Source organism: Psittacula echo (genome assembly GCF_963264785.1).
Source record: "Psittacula echo genome assembly, chromosome: 5".
NCBI classification, from domain to species: Eukaryota; Metazoa; Chordata; class Aves; order Psittaciformes; family Psittacidae; genus Psittacula; species Psittacula echo.
This window is the reverse complement of record NC_137739.1, coordinates 29,915,704-29,942,727: the sequence shown is the minus strand read 5'-3', so window position 1 is coordinate 29,942,727 and position 27,024 is coordinate 29,915,704. Positions and strand designations below refer to the sequence as shown.

General features: G+C 40.4%; 1 protein-coding gene across 1 annotated transcript in view; it reads left to right on the top strand.

The window, feature by feature from the left end:
- Nucleotides 1–27,024, top strand: part of MICAL2 (microtubule associated monooxygenase, calponin and LIM domain containing 2) — a gene marked incomplete at its 3' end in the record, with an annotated part of 115,544 nt that overhangs the window by 41,654 nt on the left and 46,866 nt on the right. Inside the window, exons 18-26 of the mRNA XM_080617646.1 lie at nucleotides 874–978; nucleotides 2,544–2,756; nucleotides 2,990–3,091; nucleotides 3,661–3,792; nucleotides 11,894–12,001; nucleotides 12,432–12,512; nucleotides 13,936–14,122; nucleotides 15,260–15,348; nucleotides 15,686–15,785. Coding sequence (XP_080473772.1) covers nucleotides 874–978; nucleotides 2,544–2,756; nucleotides 2,990–3,091; nucleotides 3,661–3,792; nucleotides 11,894–12,001; nucleotides 12,432–12,512; nucleotides 13,936–14,122; nucleotides 15,260–15,348; nucleotides 15,686–15,785 — 1,117 coding nt within the window. The remainder of the gene's footprint in view (nucleotides 1–873; nucleotides 979–2,543; nucleotides 2,757–2,989; nucleotides 3,092–3,660; nucleotides 3,793–11,893; nucleotides 12,002–12,431; nucleotides 12,513–13,935; nucleotides 14,123–15,259; nucleotides 15,349–15,685; nucleotides 15,786–27,024) is intronic.

Below are 27,024 nucleotides of genomic sequence, written 5' to 3'. Positions count from 1 at the left end.
TAAGCCAGTCTGTAGAATTTTTGCTTTGTGTGGAAGTCACAGCTGACTCCATATGGTATTGCAGAAGGACTTTTTTTTTTTTCCCCTATATTCTATGACTAAAGGACACTACACATCCAGTGGAATCTTTCTTTGTGGAAAATTTAAAAAGCATAGAAGGTAATCTTGTAAGATGTGTCTGGCTGCCATTTCCATTTGTAAAGTAGACATAATGGAATACATTTGTACACTCAGTGGCATTTTCATGGTTTAAAGATAATCCAGTGCTGTCAAGTAGGGATCGTAAACTCGAAATCACACTTTAGCTAGTGAGATGGTTTGAGTCAGCTGAGTTTGGATCTGTCACATAAAATATTTGAAGGAAGGATGAACAAGGTGTTGAGGTTCCACAGAAGGAAGTAGTTTTCTTGGTTCTTTGTGCTTGTATCCATTTTTTTTCTTTTACGTATTTAAGTCCTCCAGAAGTGTAGGCTTTATAGATGTCAAGTGACTTCCGCAGTGTGTGAACTGCTGTTGTTTGCACTCCACCTGCCTACTTGTCTATGCCCTGAGCTTTCTGCATGTGATATATGTGCAGGGGTTTGCTTGGCCGTGTTGAAGGAGTCCTTGATGCTTTTTTTTACCTTTGATCATAACCTTTCTAAAAGAATACTAAACCCGCTGAATTTTAATGGTACCTTTGATGGGAGAAGGGGTTAATAAAATTGGTCAGTAACAAAAATCTACAAAGCATGTTGTTAAGCTCCACAGTAATGTGTCTTTAAAACCAGCTTTTATTTCTTTCTGTCTCAAAAGACCTTTGAATCCTATTTACTGTCTTCCTTTTTTTTTTCCCTCCACTCTGTCTTTGTAATTTTAAAAATGCTTTACAAGGAGCTAATAGATAGACCAGCCCTGCTCTCTTCTGACCCTCCTGTTAATCCTCGCTTTGCTAAGCCTAAGGATGCAAGTCTTCTTCCTCCTCAACCAAAAAGGCAGGTAGGAACTCATATTGGTAACATCGGACAATCACACTATTTCTCTCATTGCTGGGAACTCAGTCTTATTGTGTAACTATAGAATATATAAAACAACATGTGGATGTAATCTGCAAAGTTAACAGATACATTTAGCTCAGAATTGTGAAAACAAGATTGAAGTTTAAGGCTATTTTATACCTGCTTGACCAGATGAGAAAACTATTTGAAAGAATTAATAACTGTGGGGGGGAAATAAAACCAAACCAAACCCAAAACAAACCTAAAAACATAGGTGTTGATTTGTGCGTTATCACATCTAGAGTCCAAACTGTATAAATATAATTACATAGCTACATTTAACATGTGAGAAAACTACAGCAGTATCTGAAAATTTGTCTGTGCATGTACTTGATGTTAGAGCTATTGTAAAGATAACGCAAAGGGAGTTTTCCATCCCAAGAAACCTGGCAAAAATATCTGAGATAAAAGCTCGAGCATGGAAAAGCTGATATTGATGCCCAGAGGTTTTATTTCTTTAAGTAGAACTTGTGATAAGAATTTCTGCTGAAAACTCTTTTGCTGCATCATATACGTGGGGCAAAATTTTTTAATATGTTGTCTAAATTTTTCTCTTAATACTTCCAATGAAAGCAGTCTTATATCAAATAGTATTGACATTCATTGTACAACAGAATTTTAAATTGAAGTAAATATCATGTAGGGGCATTGCAAGAGTAGTCTTCAGTGAAATGGGATCTGCATTGCATATGGAAATCTACGAAACAGCTTGATGAAAAATGCAGATTCATAAACCAGTTGAGAATTGCTGTTTCAAAGGCAGGTCTGCTATTCTGAAACATCAGAAGCACACTGCAAGTTGATTGGCATTAGATTTTTAAATTTTAATGCTGAGAAATTTTGAAAGTTTATGTATTTAATTGAATTGGACAGATAGGATGAAGTAGAAAAATCTCATGAAAAGACCCAACTGGAAGGTAAGACTGAATTTGATAAAGCGGAACTGATTCAAATGTTTTATTTACTTCAAAAGCTGTTCTATATAAAGATTCAAATTCAGAAACCTATTCTGAAATCCTCAATGAACTCCTTGAAATTATTTGAATCTTAAATACATTATAGCTTGGCTCGGGTTACACTAGATCTAGAATTATGCCGAGAACTACTGTTGATATCCTTACAAGTTGATTGTAAGCTTAGTTTTAGGCAGATGTAATACTAAAACAAACAAACAAGCAAACAAAATAATTTCCAAAAACCCTGGGAGGAGATGCAGTATCGTGTTCTTCTGCACTGATACTAACTGGGGTTATTCATAAAAACGGGCACAAACCTAGAGAAGGATGTCAAGACCTGCATAAGTTATGCAGGACTGATTTACTTCAGTGCATGGATGCAAGCATCAGAGATGCAGTAGATAATTTGCAAAGAGTGATGTGAGAACATTTTGTTTCTAGTTATGTGCATGACTGTGCTGTGCTTTCAGAAGCATCCTTAAAAGCTGCATATACTGCATGGTAGTGCAGAAAGCAGATTTTTTTCACTTCAAGTGTTTCCCAGTTTCAGGTGGTAGCTAGGAGTGAACACGAGGTCAGGGAACACAAACAGTCTTTAGATGGTTCTGATCATATGGCCAGGAGAGCAAAGACTGTACAAAAAGCAGATACCCAGCCCAGTCTGTCAGAAACCTCTGAAAATCTCGCATCTGCCTGTTCTGCTGCATTTCTACTTTCTGGAGTGCTTGAGCGTCTTCAGCACCTGGAGGAAAAAATGAAACAGGTGACAAGCAATTTCTTTTCCTTTCTGTATCTTAACTGCATATGTTAATCTGTATACTGTATTGTCCCTAGATGTATTGGCTTTTTCTCTGTTGACTATAGGCTATATTAAGACAATAAAAAGTCTTTCTACAAACGTGATATATTCTCATGATGTATGTGACATTAACAGAACTTTTTCTCTCTCTCCCTCTCTCTCTTTTCTTGGCATTCCTTCCCTGGCTGTTATTGCAGAAAAGAGCTCAGACCATAGCAAATAGGGAATTCCATAAAAAGAACATTAAAGAGAAAGCAGCACATCTTGCCTCAATGTTTGGGTACATGGAGCTTCCAAAGGTGAATATTAGCTTTTGTACCTGAAAAAGTGCTGAGTTAGAAGACATACAAGAAATCATGGGGGGAAAATTGCAGTAGTTTTGTTTCTAACTTTCCTTTCACCTTGGGTGGATCCAAAAAGCCATGTGGATTCCACTGTAACTGGAAAGTGGCTATGTAGTATTCATAATTTGAGGCAAAACACAATCTAAATCATAGAGCTAGTCAGAGTACTTTAGCATGAGACAAGTGTTAGAGTAAACGATGTCTTGTGCTTAAGTATACACTGGTAGCTCACAGTTTCTAATGAATTTGTAGCTCTTGGTGGAATCTGGCATTTCTTATGCTTTGTTATGCTTTCTCCCAGCACTATCTTACCTTGCTGTCCACTGTAAATATTTTTGAAATTTGCCATGAAGATTTTACCTTGATAATTTCCGTGGCTCCTCACTGTGCAGAAATAGAGAAAAAACCCAGAATTTTAGTTATTATTCTCCTATTTTTTTTCATGCATAACTGTGAAATCACTCTCTTAACCTGTGCTAATGTCACTGTCTCTTGGATAACTCTCCTGTTTCTGCTTTACACAGAATAAACTATCTGCTAAAGGCTTATCCTCTTCTCAGCCCCCAGCTCCCTCTTGCCTTCCACCTCATGATTCAGCTGCTGCCTCTTCTCCATCATCTGTCAATTCAGCTTCCCCTGCTGTTCCTTCTAGACAGGTACTCTATTAACAGGTTTTTTGTGTTAAATCCAAACATGTTGCTAAAGCTGCTTGAGAAACTGCTTGGATGGGAGGTGCTGCCAGCAGATCTGTTGTATTTCACATTGGAATCAAATTTTGTTTTATTCACTGTTGTTAATTCTGCAAGTCTGTAGGAGGAAAGTCATTGTTAAAAACCGTTCAGGTAGAAAGCTGAAGAACAAAGCAAAGAACTAATAAAATTCTTACTTCAGCTCTGAAAATTTCGCATTGCTGCTTATCTTAAATGTTCTGTTGTTGGACAGTACCACAGACATGCCTAACAGAGAAAGAGCTTCACATTTTATAGCTAACTGCATGTTATGGGATCAGTTAGATGTTCTTGGATGGCATTTGTGTTTGGTTGGTTTTTTTTTTTCATAAGAATATCTGTCTGGACTGCAGGGGGGAACCTGCAGTATAATGTTGGTTTTAACTAGAAATTGTATGAGCACTTGTAGATACTGACCAATTTCATTGTTTTATTTGTTTACTTATTTGTACTTGAAACTTGCTCCTGCACGTTATTTGGTAGAATACAGTTTTTTGTAACAGCAAACTTTTACAGAGAGGAAACGTGCATACTCTGAATGAAAGCGGTTATGTAACACTTGAACTGGGTATTCAGCTCTTACTATTTATGCTGATATTAGAAGGGGCTACACTTTTATCTGTGGAAGTTATGATGATATTGGCTTCTAACTCCCTTTGTTTTAGAAGGATTTTAATTGAAGAAAGTTTCTTTTTCAGCTTTTCAGGGCAAGTACAGACCTTGGGTTCACAATATTGAATAGGGTGGGTGAGGAAATGAAGGTGGAAACATCATTTTTTCCAGGAGTGTGGAAGGCAATTGCTGTGACTCAGTGCACATGCTGCTGGAGCTGGTGGCTCTGCTACCTGACACATGAAAGAAGTGCTATTCAGCAAAATTGGGTACTGTCTGCATTTACTGGGAGGAGGAGCAAAGCATTCTGCTTTTGTTGTATTCAAATAACAGTAGTTTTATGAATTACTCATGGGTGTTGCTCAACTTTAGGCAAGCCATGGGTGAAGGTAATTTCCCATCTGGTGGGCTAAAGGATCATTTAGTGGAATGGTCTAGGTATTTTAAGGTTATTTTGCACCATATTGTTAGTGCTGGTTGGAAATTGAGCTCACAGGCCCAGCAGTAACCAAGAAGCTAGGTACTGAGCTGCCTTGTAGTTTGCAAAGCCCTTTCCCTCAGTTGAGATGGATCTGTGTTCGAAAGACTCCCTCTCATTCTCCAGAAAAATATAGGCTACAGAGTCCTTCAAGGACACTGCAAGCCCAGCAGGTGCCTTACTGCAGTAATCCTCTAATTCTCTTCAGCTTCAAAGTAAATCCTTTGCCTGGATTTACCTCTTACTTTCTATGACCTAGGAGGTATAGCATGTGATGGGTTTTAAGCTAAGTAATGGTTTCCAAAATACAGGGGCCTGTTGCTCATTTTATTTGGAGAACCATTGTGACACTGCAATGAGAATAAAGAAAAAAAAAACCAAACTATATGAACAACCCTTTAACATATGAGAACTAAGTTCTTAATCATACGGAAACTCTGTACAGAGCCATAATTTTACTGGGTTTTAAAGTTTTTTTCATAGACAGCGTTTGGCCTGAGCAGTCATTTTTGGGTGTTTTAATGCAACTGAGCTTTATTTGAACTACACTTACAGCCTTTTATTAGCTTGCCATTGTATTTGAATGATGTAGCAATATTTTGTTATGTCTTGATTTCAGTCAGGCTAAGTTTACGTCAATTGAAAAATGCTCTCCCTTCTGCCATTACTCCAGAGGTGATGGCAGAATGCAGCACAGCTGCTGAGGCAAGAAAATCTTGCTCTGTCACCAGTACAGAAAATATACATTCATCTCATTTGGTAAATATTTGGCTAGTTAGGTAGGACTACATGTATTCTTTGGCAGATCTATGGGTATGAACATCTTGAGTATACTGCTCCATAGGGTTGCATAGGCTCAGGCGTTCTTGTACAATGTATGCATTACGTATGTCTAAATATGGTGCATTTGGCACAGCATATTTGGGAATTTTTAAATAGCAGGTCTGATAATGAACAGGCAAGCTTTAACTTTCCTCGCTTTTGAGGGAGATGCTACAGGGGTAACCTAGAGGGAGCGGAGAGGTTAGACAGGGTCAGTCAGCCATGGTGTCTGCACAAAGCTGTTTCGGTGAAGGGGAGGGTACTTGTCCTCCGTGCTCAATTTTAGCACAGTAAGGGGTGAAGGACAGTCACTATGAAAACAGAGATTCAGGTGGGGCTTGCGAATGCGGATAGGAGACCCCTGAATAGTAAGTAGCAGGGTGCTGGGGGAGGCCTGCAGTCTGCAGCAGATTATATTTGGAGCAGGTTGTGCCAATGTGCACTTTACACAAGTAAAGTGGATCTGTCCTGAGGACAGGAGATGAACTAAATGGTTCTGTGGACCTATGTCTAGGACCCTTACTTGCATTGGTGATGTGCTGGTGAGGTGTTAATGGGTGTACAAGACTTTTATCTCCATACTATATATTCATGTGCTGTGAGGTTGGTTCAGTCCTGTGATACCCATTACTTTAGCTTTACCTCTCTTTGGCAACTTAATTTCTGTTTCTCTTTAAGTTACACAGGCCATGTTTTGGCTTATCTTTTGTTATTTCTCAAGCAAAATTTTTCCAGAAGCAGGTTTCTTACTGCTGTTTTACTGTGAGAGTATCAGATTTTCAGAGAACACCTGCTGAGCCTTGATTTCATAACAAGCAATCTGTTTGTGCCCTTTCATGGTTGACTTCTTGTCCCTGGCTTTTGTCTTAAGGTTGCACACTTTTTGGAACATGAAAATTTTATCCTACTCTAAAACACTGGCTATATGTGCAGCACGATAAAATAAAAATTGGATCATATTTCAGGTGCGCAGTGCACATTTTCAAGTGCTATGCATGATAATTTAACAGTATATTTGGACTTCTCTGAGTAGGCACTGGTAATTAATTGCCTGTGTTTGTGTTATCTTGCGGTTGGGGTTATAGGACTCAGAATTTGTATTTCTGGTCCCTGTTCTGAGAGATACCATGAGGTAAGTCTAGACTTCAGTGAGAAAAAGGGCGTCAGGATTGGTAAGCCAGCAGAACAAGCTTCTTCATGCCGCTCTCAGTGTTTCTGCATTTTCCCAGCAGAAGAAAAGATAATGGAAGTCTTCTGAGTTTTGTAAGATTTCATAAGAGATGACCTATAAATATCAGTACCCTCCCATTCTTTAAGTAGTTAGAACTGTCACTTTAATTTCAAGTGAGTACTGAGATAGTTATGAGACACGATGATCCTTTGCAACTGTTGAATTTTCACTAGAATGGTATTAGTTATGGTGCCATATTTATTGAAAATGGTGGCTAAGAAATCATACTGTCTTATTACAGAAACCTGTTGTTAAGCCTCAGTCCTGAAAGGAGCACTTGAAAGGAAGGCTATGGAAGCATATTGTTTCTTCTAAAGGCATACAGTCATTACAATTTATTAAGAATTTACTTCTACATGAAAGTATATGCAAGTTGCCAGTAATAATCAAAGCTACCTTCTAGCTTTAATCAGCTGTCAAAATTTGCATAGGTAGAATTATGAATGAACAAATATTATATTACAGGCTGGGCTTTGTTTATTCCTGTTTTCTGTTTTAAGTTGGATTGACCTTCGGAAAACTGTGTTCATCTGAGCTTTGCATGCGTGAATCCACACCATATGTCATAAGAACTGTGATGTTGCAATCAGTAGGCTTTGCTGCCTGCAGTGTTTGGACCAACTGCTTCCCTTCAGTGAGGTGACTAATTACCAGCAGGGCTTGGGTGTTTTCTACACACAGTAACTTATTACTCAAATGTTGTTTATCTCTGAGGTAAAACATATGTAGCAGGTGGTACCAAAAGTAAATAAATAACTCTCAAAGCTAAATAAGACCAGGAAAATCATTAAGGATATGAAACAACAAAGGGGAAGCGTTGTATGCTTTTGGAGGCAGAGAGTGTATTTCCTTTGTTTTATGAAAATACTACCAGGCATAGTTGTTCGCTGGCTGTGGTGTTACGAACAATAACACAGGGAAACAGAGAAGGCAGCTTTCCCTTCCCACATTAATAACCACTCTGATCAACTTGCTGAAAAGCTTTGGTAACATGTCATCGACAGGTCAACAATCTTTGCGAATCACACACACGTGGTGGATTTTTAAGTGTTTTCTTGAGGATTTTTTCTGAACTTTACTGTGTAAGGTAACTCTAAGATTCCTTTCCAACAAAGGGTTTAAAGCTAATGGTATAAACCTGCTTGAATTGTGAGCAGTAACCTGCTATTTATTGGTAGTGCCCCAGCACTACAGAATTGCAGGGTTGTGTAGCACTTCACGTACACCAGTAGCCTCAAGGGTAGTAAGTGCATGAGCAAAATATAAAACCTATTATGTGTATAGTGAGTTTCTAGGGTACATGAGTGGCATCAGGCTGGCAGAGATCTGTGTGCTGTCAACTGAAGCTAAGCCATGTAAGAACTGACAGGTTCTCTACAGGAATGTGTGTAGATTTTGGGGTCAGACCCTCTCTCCTGCAACTGGAATTTATTACACTTACATGATTACATGGGTGAGGATGTTACTAAAGTCCTTGTCCATAACCAGGGTGAGTTTTAGAGAAGACAAGGTTGCTCAGTGGTTGTGCTGTTGTAATACTAGGGCAGAAGTCACTAGCCTTGTGGGCTAGACCCCATCCCTCCCATTCTCTGCAGGTTTCTGCAAGTGCTCATGAGGTGGCCTGGTGGCTTCTTATCCTTCCTTGATGTTTGTATTTTGTAATTAAATTGCTTTTGAATAGAACACAATAGAATATTTTGGTTGTAAGGGATGTACCATGATCATCTAGTCCAACTGCCTGACCAATTCAGGGCTGACCAAAAGCTAAAGCATGATACTAAGGACATTGTCCAAATGCCTCTTAAACACTGACAGGTGTGGGTCATCGACCAGCTCTCTGGGAAGCCTGTTCCAGTGTTTGCCCACTGTCTTGGTGAAGAAGTGCTTCCTGATGTCCAGTCTGAACCTCCCCTGATGCAGCTTTGAACCATTCCCAAGCATCCTATCACTGGTTATAGGAAGAAGAGATCAGCACCTCCTCTTCAGTTCCCCTCCTCAGGAAGCTGTAGAAAGCAATGAGGTCACCCCTTAGCCTCCTTCTCTCCAGACTAGACAAGCCCACAGTCCTTAGCTGCTCCTCACAAGACTTGCCTTCCAGTGCTCCCACCACCTTTGTTGCCCTCCTCCAGACACAGTTAAGGAACTTCACATCCTTTTCCAGTTGTGGGGCCCAGAGCTGCACACAGTACTCAATGTGAGGCTGCACCAATGCTGAATACAGTGGGATAGTCCCCTATTTTGAACTGGTTGTTGGTGCTGTGTTTGATGCACTCCATTATGGGGTTTACCCTCTTGGCTGCCAGGGCACACTGCTGGCTCATACTGAGTCTGCTGCCAACCAGCAATCCCTGATCCCGTTCTGCAGGGCTGCTCTCCAGCCACCCCTCTCCCGATTTATACTTGTGCCTGGCATTACTCTATCCTGAGTTCAGAACTCGGCATTTGGACTTGGTAAATTTTATCCCCTTAATCATTGCCCAATGCTCCAATCTATCTAGGCCCCTCTGCACATCACCTGGAAGGTGTGGTGCCGAGGTTGTAGCAAATTGGTCTCCTCTTGCCTACCCACATACCTGGTTCAGTAAGGAGAACCAGTAGAGATCTTTCCCCAGTAATGTGGCCTTATTAAACACTTTGTATAAAGTGAGATCTCTTCAGTCCTCAAGTCCACTTGCCTCCTGCCCTTTCCCGCTGGTGGGTAGCAACAACGTTTGTGTTGGTGGTGGTTGTAGGAGATGAGAATAGTCAGCAATCTTTTGGTTACTAGATTAAATTGAAATCCCACTTGCTTTTACATGGAATGTAAGTTCACTTTCATTACAATAACATTTCCTTTTAATAACATTTTTTTAAGTATGTACAAACGTGCAATTTTCTTGTTTTGACTGCTTTAATGTTGAGGTAGATTGCTCCAATGGGTGGAGAACAGAAATCAGCCAACCTGATGAATTTCAAGGTGTAGTTCAAGCTTAAGAATACTTTTCCTGAAATTCAACTACTTGCATTCTGGGCACAGCCTTATTGTTCAAGTGATTGCTCTAGCATTTAGCTAGTTCAAGGTAAACTTTTTGCTTCAGCTAACTTCAGAAGCTTGCTTTTACCTAGGAGCTCATAGGTAATAAGTTGCATGTGGCCTAAAAGTCACTCAGCGTATTCTGAAGGGCAGAATTTGGGGAGGAAAACTTTGTCTTCTATGATCTTGAACAATACAAAGGAGCATAGTTTTCCTGTAGTAGCAAGTAACACTTCTTCTGTTGGCTAATAATCTAGTGTACCACTTGGGACAGCACTATAGTATGTAATTAACAGTTTACTTTGCTATTGTTACCCTGCAAGTTCTGCAGATGTTGAACGACCTTTTAAAGTCTTTTTATAATAATCAGAACCAAACAGGACAGAAATTTATTCCTTGAATGGCCTTTGTTGTCTTAACATGCATATTTTGTGCCTATCTGGATATTAAGTTAATTATAGGATAACTCTCAAAAGATAAGGGAAGCTGTAAGGAGCTGGACATACTCCTTTGGATTATATTTTTTTTATTAGCAAGAATATTTTTATCTATCATAATTTTTGAAAACACACCCACAATGCATCATAGTTGTTTTAAACTTGATACGAATGTTTCAAAATTATTTTAAAGTAGCATAAATACCATTGCCTTTATATTTTTCTCCTTTCTTCATGGTAGCTTTCTGATATTTTAAAACCTTTCCATTAGCAAGACTTTGTGTAGTGGCAGTAAAAAAATTATATCACTGACAAGTGTGAGACTTTAAAATTTGGACTCTTTGGGAGGCAAATGGAGCACAATATATGAGACAGTGGATCCCCTAGGAAATGATAAGAATGTTCTGACTTCAGAAGCACAATACCAGATCCCTGGCCTTACCAGGATTATTCTTGCTGCCTTTGCTACCAGAGAGGTTGTGGGATCTTATGTTGACTATAAAACTAAGATCAAAGTCACTACAGCAAATTTGGTTTAGGGTGGAAAATATTTCTATAGCTCTAAGAAGTCTTCACAGTCTTTTTTTTCCAGGAACAGGGAACTAGAATACCTACTTGCCTGCCTGTCATACACACCCCACTTTCTACTGTTCCACTCCCCAGGCATGTGTTTTGGCAAGGAAGCCTGGACCATGCAGTCAGTGATCTGGTGGTGGTGCATTTGGAGCCACAGCCTAAAGAAGTGCAGTCTCCTTGCAGGCCTGTCTATTTGATAAATCTGGTTAGAAAGAGCCTAACATTTGTGGCTGCTATAGTGTGATGAAGCAGATTAAAGGAGATGGCTTCCTTTCATGAACATGGTTTCTCCAGTTTTCCCTGGCATTGAGTCAATGGGGAAGAGGGAGAATGGTTGCTTTGTGAGCATCAACTAAATGTATGTGGGATTTCTACTACATTTTCATAGGATGTTTCCTGAAATGCCAAGGTCTGTAGTCTGGTAATGTAAAGTTTAGTCCGCACTCCTATTAAATAGAACAACAAACTTCCAAGAAGTCAAAATGAACAACAGGGTTTGGTTTTTTCCATCTATCAAAACACTCCAACCCTGATAGCCAGGCAGCAGCTCCCAGCTTAGCCTTTCACAGGCATGGCAGGAGGACTGTGCTGTGGGAGTGTTTGCTCCCAGCAGTTGTTTCTCCATCATTTCACAGAGAAGTGTGCGAGCTGCATAGAAGCCACCTGTGGCCACCAGCTGGACCATGCTGATAACAAATGAACATGCTTGTGCTCTGCTAGACTTTGGCTCTGCTCTTTCTCCTAGCCTCTCTTTATTGCTGTTTGCATGTTTTCAAATCATTCTTGTCCTTTTCTCATTAAATCCTTTTTCAAGAAAAACTAAAGCTCTCCCTTCTATTCATCTTCTCTTTTCTGGTTAGATGACTGTAGGAAAGGTATCATGTGCAATTGGAGCTGTGGCTGAAGTTCTTGTCAATCTGTATGTGAATGATCACAGACCCAAGCCACAGCTTAACCCCCTTGAACTGGTAAGACCAAACCCAAAAAGAAGCAATAACTTGATTTTAAAGAGTGGTGTTTCCAGAACTAACATCCTAACTTAAGACTGTGGCTGTGGAGCACTTCAAGCATTATGAAAGGTCTTAGTCTAACGTTTACTAAGGAATCAAGTGCATACTGGCAAAATTTGCTGATGTGTGGATGTGCTGGAAATGTTCACAGTGTCTTCTATTTATATTTTTATTATTTGTATGAATTAAAACTTCAGAAGGCTTTTATTTTATGTAATTACTGGTACAGTTAGTAACAGAAGGCAATTATTAATCAGGGGGGCTTCTAAAGAAAGTTTTGTTATAGTATATGTTTATGCAGTTATTTTTAACACACAAATGCTGAATCACTGTGCCTCATTTTGGAGAGCTGTTTTTAAACTCTGGCACTGTTCCGTGTTGAATTCAGAAGCAGTCTCTGGACAGAGCTACAGGTTCTTGCCCCATTCCTCATTCTCAGTCTTCTGCCTCTACTGCTCAGAGCTGTCAGGTATTGGGAAGTGAAGTAAGATGTTGTGTTGTGGTGAGGACACTTACCTATTAGCCAGCACAAACTCAGTTGCTTGCACTTCACTGTAACTATCTGTTCTATTAACATTGTATTTTCAAAACCGTATATATATGGGTATATTTTCCCATTTGCATGGTTATTCATTTGGGAAGTTCCATGCTCTGAAACGATCCATCACAGCAAAATGGATTATTGATGGCAGATTTGGAATAAGGTCCTTAACTTTTAAGCACCAAGACAATGTGACAATAAAAATTGTGACTTGAACTTAACATTATTAAGTTGTTCCAAGGCTGCCTTTTGCCAGCAAACTAAAGATGAGTTGTGTGGACTATGTGCTGATATCTGAATGTGCCTGGGCTCTGCCGAGCCTATGCCTCCTCTGTCCCATGCATAGAACCTCTCCTGTGGCAGTGGGAATGGTGGAAAGGAAGGGAGATGGTGATGGCTGTGGTAAAGACAGGTTGCTCATCTGTACTGACTTATAACTAATGCAAAGTAACGTCCTCATACCTACCTCTAATAAGAAAAGGGAAGTCCAGTGGCATCTAATTAGTTTCTAATTTATTTTTCTGTACCTTTTTATTTTTTCTGTACCCTTTGCATGTATATCCAGAGAGGGTGAGATGTATGGCAGCCCAAATTCAACAAAAACTTTCACAATAGATTCCAGTTGTAAATATGGATCTTATTCTAAAGTCCAATGAGTTGAAAATATTCTGCATGTTTGTGGAAGGAGTGAAATTGATTTTTTTTTTTTTTTTTAACAAACCAAGCCCCAGCTTGGGCTGTAGTCTTGGGAGGAACATGTCTGAGAGGGGAAGCATGTCTGCAGTGATGAAAGTAGTTCAGACACAGCATTAAAGACTGTCAGGTTTTCTTCCTGGACCTTAAAATGCAAGCCTACATTTTCCTCCAGAGTGTGTATGAGCAAGTGTGTATTGAAAGCTTCAGCATGTCTGTTTTCTTAGCTCTGCATGCCTGTTATTTGAGGCTGGCGAGGTCTGCCTTTGCCCTCTTCTGAGAAGCAGCGATGCCCTCAGACCGTGAGATGCAAGTGCCTGAGCCAGTGCGGTGCAGGGTGATGAAAGAGCATCTGGGGCTGATGCTGCTCTTGTACTTGAGTAAACACAAAATGTCAGTGAACTCCCAGAGGGAAGCTGGATACAAGCCCAGCTGAAACTCACCCCTGAAAGTCCTTGTGATGTCTGATTTATGAATTGCAGCATAAACCTACAGAATTGTAGCAAATGAGTAATAAAAAAGCTGACTGCTTATTTTAATTGTGTGTGGAGGGTGCTGTGTAAAAATTCAAGCAGGTAAAGAAGCTGCCCAGTTAAGAATTTATATCTGGGTGTAGTGCAACAGCTTTATGTGCATTTCTATTTTTATCGTTCAACAGGCATCTCTGCGAAAAGAATTCCCTCAGTCTGTCGGGGGGAGCGACATTTGTTATTTCTGCAAAAAACGGGTATATGTTATGGAGCGGCTGAGTGCAGAAGGCCACTTCTTTCATAGGGAGTGCTTCAAGTGTGAAATATGTTCTACAACACTCCGCTTAGGAATTTACGCCTTTGATGTTGAAGAAGGTAGTAGAGGAACTATTTGAGAATATTTTAAATATTGATTGTTTAAGTATTGTGTAAGTACTGATGTTTTTAAGGGAGCCAGGGAAAAAGACCTGGCCGAGTAGTTCATTAAAGAGGAGGTCTGCCAAGTATGTTGTTCATGTCCATAGTTATCTTCAAGTCCTTGTACTTACAGTTCTTGTCTTTCAAAATAATCCAGTTATGACCAACCTGAGCTTTAAATGAAGAATTCCTCAGTGGAATATAAATTGAGTGATCAAAATGCAATTTGTCCAAGCACAGGACAAAGGGAGGGAGGGGAAGAGGAAAGGTATTTTTTTTTCTCCAACAGCACAGAATTACTCTCATCTCTCATTTATAACTGGCCATTAAATAACATGATCTACAAGGGTAAGACATGATAGTGGCAGATTTACACAGATGAAGGGAATATAGGTTATCTCTTTCAAGATGTTACAGCTCAGGAACTGAAAGCAGTAGTACTGGCCGAGCAGTCGTGTAATTTATTCCAGTCTACTGTAGAACAGGAGATTCAGATCTTGGGCACTCAGTCCCACCTACACCCCCATTTTTGTTTGCTTGTTTGTTTTGTGGATTTTTTTGTTTGTTTGTTTGTTTTTTGTTTAGAGGGAAATTATTAAACTGAATTGAAATTCCCTTGCTGCTTCCAAATGATTTGAGTAAGTCGGAATATTAACCTGATCTCTTTCTGGAAAAGGATTAAAGACTCAAGGCCAAAAGTGGCTCTTTTGAAGTCCAGAGAATCTTTTGCAAAGCCTTTTTTTTTTTAACTGATTATTTGAGTTTTTGCGGCTTGATGCCTTGTTTTGGTTTGTGACATTGTATTTATTGAATTTTGGGTTTCTGCTATTAATTAATCTTAAACCTATGTGGTAGATAAATGACCTTGCCTTATTTAACAAACGTGCAAATCTGTGTACTGTCAAAGAAACCCATTCAGAGCTGTGAGCTATTCAGTCGGTGGCAAGTTTCCCATTCCTTTTGCTGCCTGACCATTAATTATCCTGATTTTATCTTTTTATGGATGCAACAGTGGGGTTTCAGTCCATATATATATATATATATATATATATATATATGAAATATCTTTTTTTCTTTTTTTTTTTCCTCTTGTAGGTAAATTTTACTGTAAACCTCATTTTACACACTGCAAAATCAGTACTAAGCAGAGAAAGAGAAGAGCAACCTTACAGATCCAAGGAAAGGTATGTATTGGTTATATTAGTAATGCAGGGAATGTTGAGGCAGCTTTATCTGGAGCAGGGTGCAATACTTGCAAATGTATGTGTGTGTGAGAGATGTTTTCTAGTTAATATCCAGAAGCAATAAAATCAATACTAAAATATAACCTCCTGGTTTTGTTTGACTTATTTATAGTCTGGTTCTAAATGGAATTCAGTTTTTTCTATACAAAATAAATGTGAACTTAGGAGAAATTGGAAGTAAATATATATATATAAAGACTTAAAAACAGTAGCAGAAATTGGACATGCCATATTTTAGAAGTATATATATAACTTTTTTTTTAACACTTTATATAAGGAGACAGCAGAAGCATGGAAGAAAGAGGAACCCAAACCCACAGAGACCACCACAGAAAGCACTTTGTCTGCTGCTAGCAGTCCAGAGGACAGGTCCCCAGGTATCCTGACTTCCTTCTTTAGGGTCACACTAAGCTGGCCCCTTCGGGTGACAAGGGATCTGCTTGACATTCCCAGACGCCTGTCTAGCTGGATGCATGGTTTTCTGCACGCTACCAATCTTCATTTCAGGGACAATGCATATAACTATACCTACTTGTATGAACTCTTGAGCCTTGGTGTGCCATTCCTCTGTGCTCTTCTAGAGGTACTTACTCATATGTACCGGGAAGCAGAGCTATCACTTGAAAATGTGCTTGAATGGGTGAAGAAAATTCTGTAGGGTTTAAATTCTTCTGTGTCTTGCTCAATTTTGCCTTTCAGATTTTCAAAATTAACAGCCTCGCTATTTTCTTGAGGGTTTTTTGTTTGTTTCTTTGGGGGTTTTGTTGGGTTTTTGTTTGTTTGCTTTTTTACTTTTCATACAATTTAATGTGTGACTTGAATGGTGGATTGCTTCTGATATAAATGAGGTGTGCAATCAAAAATTTCAATATGAAATGTACTGTATGTTAGAGCATGAAGGGCAATGTCCAGACACATTTCCAAAACATGGCAATGGATGAAGGATGTTTGTAGATTTTTTTCTCTTGTTTTATCCTGTGATCAGACCATGGGGCATATGGTATATTCAAAAACCGTGCTCCCACCCCCGCCCTCTTCCTTTTTCTTTTTTTTCATTAGACCAAGAAAGAATGTGTATTCTTTCAGATGTTTGGGGAATATTTGTGATAAATGACTGGGTTTTGAAACCTGAACATGGCACATACTGTTTTTTTCTTGCTTTCATCTTTGCTTTGGGTTATGAGATTCATAATTTGCATGAATATGTTAAAAAGAAAAAAAGAAAAATTAATCATGTACTTAATTGCCATTGTTCCTAGTCATGCCTTTTTTCATTTCTTATATGCGATAGATACCCTTTGATGATAATGGGTATAATCTGTACTACTAATTTATTCAAAGTTTTGAAATAAATTTGAAGAGCAAATCTTAGTTGAGTGAAGGCTTGATTGCAACTAAGTCAAAGGAACTGGTAATGTAATTAGACCTGACTTATTTCTCAAATCGAGGCTTCCTCATTAGGTGCCTGACTTGAGGAATATCAGTTTATGGGGCACTCATCTGTAAGTGAAATCACTGCTGTGTTTCCTCTGGGTAGGCACTGCTCCTATTGTCTTTTGGATTTTTTTATTTTTTTTTTTTTTTTAAATACAAGTTTAGAGCAAACAACAAAAACCTAAAGATGTATTCCAAGGAGATTAATTCTTAGTTGGGTATTTCATTCATTTCAATGTGTAATGGCAGAAAGGCGAAATTCTATCTGGAGCAGCTGTTAAGTAACTTTCTTCTCTCAACAAGGTCTGCCTTAATCAGAAGGTGTTGGGATAGGTTAAGTAAGCTATTTAGTGGCAAGGAGATGCTAACATCCCAAATCCTGATTACTTTCAGCCTAGTTAGCCAGCAAGGGAAGCATGCTCCCTGCCTCTTAAATACTTGAGTGTTTAAATTCAGAAGTTAACCAGGAAATAGGTAAATACATAAGCATGGTAATATGTATAGCCTAAAATTAAAAGCATCTGTAGCATCTATTTCTAGCCAAAAGAATATGGCTTAAATAATAGGAAATAATGTTGCATTCAGTTAGAACCAAAGTTGAGGATCCAGTGATCTTCCAGTGGTCTTAAATGACTGTGCTGCTTATGGGCTGGCAGTTTTCTCTTAGGTATAAAGAGGAAATTATCTTCTGTTTAAAGGAAATGGCAAACTGGATTTTTCTTCTAGATAATTTGACTTCCTTTAAACTATGAGGATAAAACTTTTCACGTTTTCGAATGATTATGTATTTTGGGGGGAAAAAAAATGTTAGTTTATGCACAGAACTTGAAAAAGTGATTGAAGAAAATTGTTTAGGTGTAAGGCAGCATTCATTTGAAATAAATTGCCATTAATGCTCAAACATGTATTCAGCAAAACTTTGCTAGAATATTGGCTGGACACAGCAACAACTATAGTAACATGGTGGGCATCTGTATGTATGTAACAAAACGTATCTGTATCTGGGTTTTATAGCATTTAAAAAAACCCAAACCTACTTTGGAACACTGTATACTCTTTAATTATTTGCTAATTATAGTTTCACTTTAAAAAGGAAAAAATCTGTGCTGTGATTTAGCATGTTACTCCTGCAACACAGCAAACTGCTAAGTGGTAAAGTTTTAAAATTTGGCTTGCAATCAGTTCTCTGTCTGTTTGTCAACAGCACAGTCCTTAGGAACACTGTTTCCCAAAATCTTCTCCTACTGTTTACTACAGGAAATTTTCTGCTTTTCAGCAGAGTGAGCGTAATGGTAAACATACCATTGGTATGGGAAATGGTGATATAGTAAGAAATCTGTAAATCTCTGATGTCCAATGAATGTAAAGTACATGAATCTTACTAGGAGGAAGTTTAAAATTCGTTTTAAAAAATTAAAAAGATGGCATTGACTCTTATAGATTTATATAATAAGGAATAAAATCCCTGCATTCCCACAACAGAAATCAGGAATCTGCATAATGAAAACATTTTCCTGAGGAATCTTAATTACGCTGCATATCCCACTGGCATTTTGCAGGTGAATCTGTTGGCAAGGTTTTTTTATTGGTATCAGTCTAATTGGTAGATTTTTTATTTATGTTTTTTTTAATCTTAATATTCTGTTAGTAAGATTCCTACTTATTTGCCCTCATTCATGGTTTAATGAAGAAAGGCAGTTTCATTTTAGCCTGTTCTTCTCTGTGCCTACATAATCTTTCTGATGCTTTTCTGTATAACCAAGTTAAGGTCTGTGTTTTGTTTTTTTTCCTGGCTGTCTTCTCTGTCAATCTCCCTCATTGCTTTTAGTCCATTTCATCATTCCAGTGCTGCACCCACTCACTGGCTGAAGCCTTTCTGCTCTCAGGTGATTTTTTTTCTGCTTGCCAGTTCCAAAATTGTGTGACTAACACTGTTGTTTGACAGCATTTCAATGTGCATTTTTTTCAAGACTTTTGAAGCAAACTGTGTGTGTCTGGTATATTAATGGATGCAAGCTTTGGCATGATCATTTAACCTTTTGCTGAGTTCGCAGTTCTAGAAAAAGTAAAGTCTGTGCTTTCTGTAGAGAATGTTTTTCTCTCTGTGTCTGTGCATGTACACTTCCTTGTGCCTTCAAGGTAAGTTAGGTAAGTAAATTGCTTCTCGAAAGAACTAATTAAAGCCATATTTCTTTCAAAGTATTGAAGGAAAGATTTGAAATAAGGTCACGACAAGATTAGCCGGCTGATTCTCCTGGTTAGCGTGAACACCTATTTCCGTTGAGCTCACATAAGCAATGAGCAGGCAATGTTTGAGCACTGTGGTGCTTCCTAAGCACTTTCTTGCTTTCATACTGGAAGAGTACGGTATAAAAGGATTCTGTTAAAAAATTAGCCAAGTAGGTGCAAATTGCAGTCTTTCACCCGAAGAAACATGGTAGGCTGGCCTAACAGTAATATATAAGCATGCTATTTTTAGTCTGTAATATCAGAAAGCCAAGTTTATATAACCAGAGTGTTTTGGTTTGAATTGTTTTGTTAACTAATTAACTAGGCCCTATTTGCCACTGTGATGAATGGATTTGTCTTGCTGCATGAGACCTTGCCATGCTCTCCATGATGAAGTTGTGCTATTATTTTGTATTTTTTACATAAGTTCCAGTATGTGTAATCAATCACACATTGATAATCTAGAAGGGGAATTGAATCCAAACAAGAACCAAGGGCTCAGTCTGACAAGCATGTGCACTAAAGCTTTGTTTGACACGGTTATGACCCAGCCTTCTCTCCTGAGGTTCTCTTCTAAAGGGAAGGGTCTTCAGGAATTGATTTAAGTGGCAGTTTTCAGGAGAGGCCACACATCCTCTGCCACTTGACCCATTTCACACACCTCAGCCAGGAATGCTGAAGTGCTGCAGGGTCAGAGCTCTGCACTCCTTATCTTGCTGACCTGTACATTTGCGTAGCTGAAGCAATAGTATTTATTTGTGTGGGTATGCCAGAATGTCTTGATGGCTTTTAAAGTCCCCACTCTGTGCCCACACAGACACCTTCTCTGTATTTTAAGCGTCACTTCCTGCACAAATGGTTAGGATGTGACTTCCTATGTATTTCAGGGCTATGGTGTTTTGTTACAGAGCTCAGCATTCTTTCAGATGAAAGTCATGACGTAAAGGTCTGCCATTTCAAACCACTCCACTGCTGTGTTTTTTACCCTCTGTTGCAGAGTCTTCCTAGCTCTTCCTGGCCAGTGAGGATTCTGTCCTTCTCCTCCTCAATCTTCTGTCTTCATTTTACTTTATAATCTTAACTGAATATTTTTATTAAATAGTTTTTAATGCTGTATTTAAATTTTCACATGGAAATTCTGTATTTTGCACACAGTGAAAATTGTTTTAGCTTTATTTATGATATCTGCTGTAAACAAAAATAAATGTAGTTCTTTGTAAGTCTTCTTGTTTCATCTCTTCCTTTTAAAAATATTTCCTAAGGACAGAGACTTAATAGTGACTTCACAGTGGTTTTGCACATTCCTCTTCTGGTGGATGCTGTTGTGTTATCTTTATGGCCTGATTCAAAGGCCAGAGAGTTTCACTGTGGTGGCATAACTGTATGTGTCCCTTTTGAAAGGGATATATGTCAGGGTCCTTGGCAAGTTATCCCACCCAGTGCTGCTCAGGAGGTGGCTGGTGTTGGGATTTGTCCTTCCTGGGAATGATAAATTGGTGTTGGTGAGCATGGGAGCTGCTTGTATTGCATACAAAAATGGCACTTGTCCGCTTCCCTCTCACTTCTCTTACCTTTCCTTATGATTTTATTTTGCATATTTACAAGCATCATGAAGGTCACTCTGAGTTGTGTTTGGGAATTTATACTGTGTACAGGGAAAGCAGGTAATAACTGTGGGTAAAGCTTTACTTTTGCTACTAGCTCTTGAGTGCTGTTTGCAAGCTCCCTGTATCTTCTGGATGCTGGGAAGCTGCAACTAGTGGTGACCTATTATACGTTAACAGTGGCCTTGTTTATTAATTTATTCATTTCTTTAGCCTTCCTTTGCTCTGTCATGGCTATTAATTTTTTTCCCCTTAATTTTAATTTGTTGTTAAAGGTGGTGTTTGTGGTTCTTTTTAAGCAGTGGTGTCTCCAAAAAAGCTTTCCTAAGTCTTCCTCCCCTTCATCTTCTTTTCCTTTTTTTGCTTGCGCTGCAAATCTTAAACTGTAATCTCTTCCTTTGTATTTCAAGAAAAAAAAACAGATCCCAGAAAGAATATTCCCAGTAATTTAATGGAAAGATTGTGTGATGTATTTTTTAAAGTTAGTTCAAACTGAGCTTCAGAAGGGTTGTTTGAGTGACAGAAAATAATTTTTTTACAGTGTTGCTAAAGACACCATTGCTAAAGAACAACAAATGTAATTCTCAATGAACTATTCCATCTTCCCTGCCAAAGAAAAAGCCACCATGTACAGTAGAAAGTTTATTGTCTGGGGGGGAGACGATTTGCATAATGAAAATAGAGGGCAACAAATACCATTTAAGACAATACTTGGCACTTTCTTAATTGTAATGGACAAAACAATCTGGGTAAGACTCCATTGACTTTTTGCGCAACTAACAGTTTCAGAGCAGCCTTATTTCTGCCATCTTGATCATTTTAGGCAGAGGCAGTGACATGGAAACATTAGAATAGGTTTTTGTGTCTGCAGAAGGTGATGATTTGTTTGGCACTGAAGCTTTGAGAGGCATCAGATGTTCATGCTGTTCTCATAAAGTTTCACTTACAATAACTTGGAATTGGGGTGATGTTAGATTTGTTATAGTTTTGTTTCTTGTGGTGGCACAGAGGTCCAAAAAGTCAAATCGCTAGCAAATCATGTCACTGGAGGGATATACGTAGCAGTGAACAGTCCATGTCCTGGAATGCTAGTGAATAAAACAAAACACTGTGTTTGGAAAGGAAATAAAGCAGACAAAATGAGCAGCATGAGGGGAACAAGTTTGTGCTAGTTCCCTTGCTCTGAATTAAAACCATTACCCAATAAAACTGAATGTTCCTTGTTTTGCTTCTAGTATTGCTGATGAAGGAACAGACTAGCAGGTTAAGTTCTCTGCAAATTTAATGAGCCTCATTGGGCCACATGTGCAGAGCTCCCTGTGGGTAGAAGACCTGAAGCCTCCTCCTGCTCCTGTGCTGAGCTCTCTCCAAAAGCTCTAGTGCTCTCAGTCTCTGGCAGCATGTGCTGTTAAAAATGCACCCTGAAGCAGTGATGGTTTGTCTTTTCACATAGCTGGAATTAGCAGCGGTGCTTGTTTGAAAGGCAACCAGGCTGCTGCTCTGGTCTCAAGCTGCCACTGGACTGGGTGCCTTCTAAAAAAACCATGATTTCAGAGCAGAAGACACTAATGGCTCTTGATATAGCTAATGCTTTCTAAGACTTGAAAGTTGCTTGATGCTATAGATGCCATTATAGCACTGGAAGTGCAGAGGTGACATTTTCTATGTCTGGCAGGCTCAGGAAATGCTTTGTCTTTCTTCCTCTTTATACTGGTTAAAATGGGTCCTGAACTTGTCTGTTGCCACAAGGGTCTTTTGGATTGGAAATAAGTACACAGGTGTGCTTTTTCTGAGGAGCCAGGCCCATCTCAAAGCAGGGCAGCATTACTTGCCTACATGTCTGGTAATGAAAATCAAACATGCTGAGATTCTGTAAATGTAACCTGCCTTTATTATGATTATGCTAATGCTTTATAATGAAAAAGAACTTTGGGAAAAAGAACACAGACAAAACTTCTCAAAATTGCTTAAATTCAAACATCAGCCTTTCATTAGCTCTACAAGAAGAGTAATTTCTATTCCTCTCACTTTCGTCTAGATTGCTACAGCTATAAAATGCCATTGAAAGTGGCTTCTGTATGTATTCCAACTTCAAGCAAGGGCTATGGTCTGGGTTTTCCCACAATATTATGGCAATTACTTACTATAATTGGCTTTAATTCACTTCTGGCTCACTCTTTCGTCACATTCCAATCAAAACAATGAGTTCTGAAATGCACTGAATTCTGCATTAATATTTATGTTTTTGAAGGCATGACATGGTTGCAGATGACATGATTTTTTTTTGCGTTAGAGATCATATCACTGAAGCAGAAGACAGTGTGTATTAGTGCTTGATCCAAGTGTACGTATTAGTCATGTAAATGATTCCCAAAGTCTCTCCTTCTCTCCCTTAACTGTGTTAACATAAAAAGAAGGGAGGCTCTGATCTCATCTCCTCAGGTGGTGGGCTCCAAACCTGTTCGAAATGGATGGAATTTCTGATATGTTTTTATGAAATGTGAAATTACAAAGGAATTTGTATATTGCTATAATCTTGAATTTGCTCTTTCAGCATTTATTCTGCAGGCATTCATTCGCGTCTTTGTTTTAAGATGTTTGATGCTTTGAGTCTGTGTCCAAAGATACTATTTTGACAGACACTGATCGCTCTGGAGACTGAAACAGTTGTCACTGCACTCTGAATTCACCATTACTACATGCATTAATATACCAGACTAACACAGATTGCTCTGATAAAATATATATTTGCTCTAAAATTACAGACACTGTGTGTTACCATAGCAGGTTTTGTTTGAGAAGCAATTTTCCATAAAGATGCACCTTCACTTTGTCTAGTAGGCTTTCGCTAAAGTGCTTTTTCCTTTATTAATTTTTACTCGGTTTGTATTAGAATGTTAATGTGCTCCATTCCGGATGCATTTGAAAGTCGTGTGCTTTGGGCTCTGTCTTGTTTTGCCAGCTTCACATTCCCTGGTCATGTTTCATGCATGAATTCAGAGGTGTCTGTTTATCAAGTAAGTAATGGGTACTTTGAAAAAGTCTTTTGCTGCTGAAGAACTTGTGTAGGTGCTGGCGTGGGCTCATGGGGGTATGGGAGAAGGTGGGCTCCTGGTGTGGGGACAGGAGGAGGGGCTCTTCAGGAGCCCATCACAGGGCCATGGGTGGAGAAGGGGCAGCAGGAAAGCATTTGTGGGCGCTGGTGGTTGGAAGCCAGGCAGGTGATCAGGCCTCACTGCCACAGGGAGCAGTGTGCAACCCTATGGCTAACAGGAGAGCTGGTTGCCTTTATTCTTTGCCATCTGTTAGCCACGGTAACATGGAAATTACTCCTGTAGGAGCATGAAGCAAGTATGAGGAAAAAGGAGGAGAAATGTGGCAAGAACTGACATCTGTGGAATGTCAGACATCATATCTTTTACAGGTGTCCTTTTTGAAGGACAAGAACCCGCCTGGCGGTTTTTCAGGTGTGATGAAAAGTCAAATTTTGGACAGGACATCAGTTTGGGAATGCTGCTAGAACTCCTACAGCCTCCTCAGATAGCAATCTGTGAAGTACCTTAGTGGGATGACTTCAGTTTCCAACTCTGACACAGTCAATGTTCCCATGCAGCCTTATATGTTTTGGCGTTCCTGTTACAGGGCACAGCTGAAGCTATAACAGGTTTGAGTTCAGTTTTTGCTCCAGTGTGGGCTGGTAACCAGTGCATTGCATCAACACCAAAGTCTAACCAAGCTAAAGGTGTCGCAGTTACCCCATCCCCTCTCACAGTCCCACGTGGGCTGCGCTTCCCTGGCGAGTGCTTTCTGTTCTGTAGCTCATCCCTGAGCTTGCTGGATTCATTTCAGCTGTGCTTCCACAGCACAGGTATGAGGACGCCTTCCCTCTGCCTCACAGCTTTCTTAAAGCGCTGCTGTGTTATAAGCAGGACTCATGAATAATTTTTTTGTTTAATTATTACACAGTAAGAAGTCGGAGAGCAGCAAAGTGTGCTGCAAATCAATCTGTGGCCTGCTGACTGAATGTCTTAATGTTGGGTTTCGATGCCAAATGGTGTTCGTTTTCACCAGCAGAGCTGCCTACATGTATGAGTAACTCAACTTTAAAACTGTTCACTCCTGTCGTTGCCTTAGTCAGCAGCTCCATACAAGGCCAGGCAGAGTCCACTCATCCTGTGAATGAGTTATAGGGTGACACAGTTTAATTGGCAGGCCAAGAGCCTCAGGATTGCCAGCTGGGAAAGTAGGACACAAGCTAGGTTGGGGTCTTTATGGGGGTTGTACTGGGCCAGCTGCACAGCAGGGAAAGCGAGCCCTGTGCCACCCTGGGTGCCTGGGCACCCACCTCCTCCTGATGAGAACAGCACTTGGGATCACAGTGGGTGCATTTCGCCTGAGGACCTGAAAGCTCTCTGCCAGTCTCACATGGCTGGGGCAGCTTTGGGTAAGTACTGCTGCTTCCCAGCCAGCGGGGCGTCACACGAACGTGAGGTGTCAGAGGTGCCAAAACGTCACATCCCAAGTGCATGTTGTGACACCAAGTTCCTGTAGGTTTCCTTTTTCCTCCCCGAACATGGCCTGCACACAAGTGTGCAATGTGGGCAGGGCTGTAAGAACTTGGTCACTTCTTTGTCTGCTTTTCCTGAGCCACAGAGCAGCTGCGAGCTGCCTGCCCTTGAGGCGGGGCAGTTGTGGCAGGGTCCCCTTTCCCTGCCAGCAGCAGGTACGAACAATTTCTTATCCCCTCTAAGGGCCCAGCCAGGGGTTCTCCATCTGATCAGCCACCAGACCTTGTGTTTTGTGCTGGCCCCCAAGCTGGGTGTATCGGGCTGCTCTCAGGGAAGTTTTCTGGACCAGCCTCCCTGCAGAATCTTTGTTCCTGATCACCAGTACACTGGGTGTGTTGTGTGTGTCCCAAGGCAGAAAAGTCAGTACCACTTTACAATTTGTTATTTCCTGGCTCTGTTTCTGGTTTTCATCTGCCTTCGGGGATGTTCTCTGGGTTTCTATTAGCTTAAGTTTTCATACTTTGGTTAGCTCAGCAAGGTTCACTCCCACTTTCTGCTTGTCCGCTTGGTCTGACTTGCCTTAGTCAAAAAATATCGCAGCTCTCACTGTACCTTGCTTAACAATGAGTCCCCCTCTTGTGACTTAAAACCAGCTAAAGGGAAAGAGGAAGGACAAACGTGAACACCTGTGGCTGCTTATGGCATGGTGGTGCTGACTTGACGGGGAGGCTGCTGCAGCCGGCTTGGGTGGGGATTTTTCATTGGAGCATCTTTGACCATTTTTGTCCAAGACAGGCAGCGGCAGGCGCAGAGCAGCCGCTCCTGAGCAGAGCTGATAAATCACAGCTGCCCAAGCCAGCTGGTGTCCCAGGCGCTTGGCCCGGCGCTCCCAGTGGGGAGGGGGATGTTGTTGGCGGAGCTCGGGCTTTGTGACTTTGTGGGCAGTGCAGGGAAACCACTGACCCGGTCTGGCTGCCCCAGCGGGGGCCTGGCTCTGCCCAAACTTGGCTGTGTCCCGAGCCCTTGTCATCTCCTTGCCAGGTCACTGTAGTGTGATTTCCCTGACGCTGGTTTGGCAGTGACTCGGGAGCAGCAGCAGCTCATACAGAAAGTCAGGCTGCCTTGTCAACTGGGACCTGCCAGTGTGAATGGCCAGTGTGAATTCTGCTTATGTCTGTTCATTGGCCCTGGTGTTACTGGTGGCGGCACTCAGATACTGGAGCCTTATTAATCAGTGCCTTATTAATGGTAATCATAGAAGGTGCCGAGAGCCATCTGCGAAGCCCCAGGTGGGTGGACAATAAGCCCCTTTGGAAAGGGCCTCTCCTTTCCCACATTTACAGTGGCATGCTGCTCCTAGGCAGGTTTCTGAAGAAGATCCCTGCCAGGGATTCTCACGGGACCCTGGTGTTTTCATCAGCTAAGCAAGTCCATTGCAATTGCACTGCCAAGCATGATGGAAATAGGTTTCAGTGCTTCTCTGTGCCGCGGGGAAATGGCACAGTGTGTGTAAGATACCAGCATGTAACTCAGCACCTTTCTCTCATTAAATTAGGCTGGTGTGTTGGCAAAGCCTCCGGGACCAGGAAGGGGGATGTGATGATGCATTTATCTGTTGTGTGATAGCAGAGGGAGCTTGCCTGCTGGTAGGCTGCATTTTGCAGTTTGTTAGTCACGGAGGGGCAGTAAACAGCTCTGAGGGCTGAGCTTCCCAAAATCTGAGCTTCAGCTTTCTGGCAGAGCAATGTAGTGGAACTGGCATGGGCCAGCCACACCGGGCAGAGCACAGCATCAGTCCTGGATTTGGGTCTGCACTGCTCAGAGCTCCATGCACACCCTCC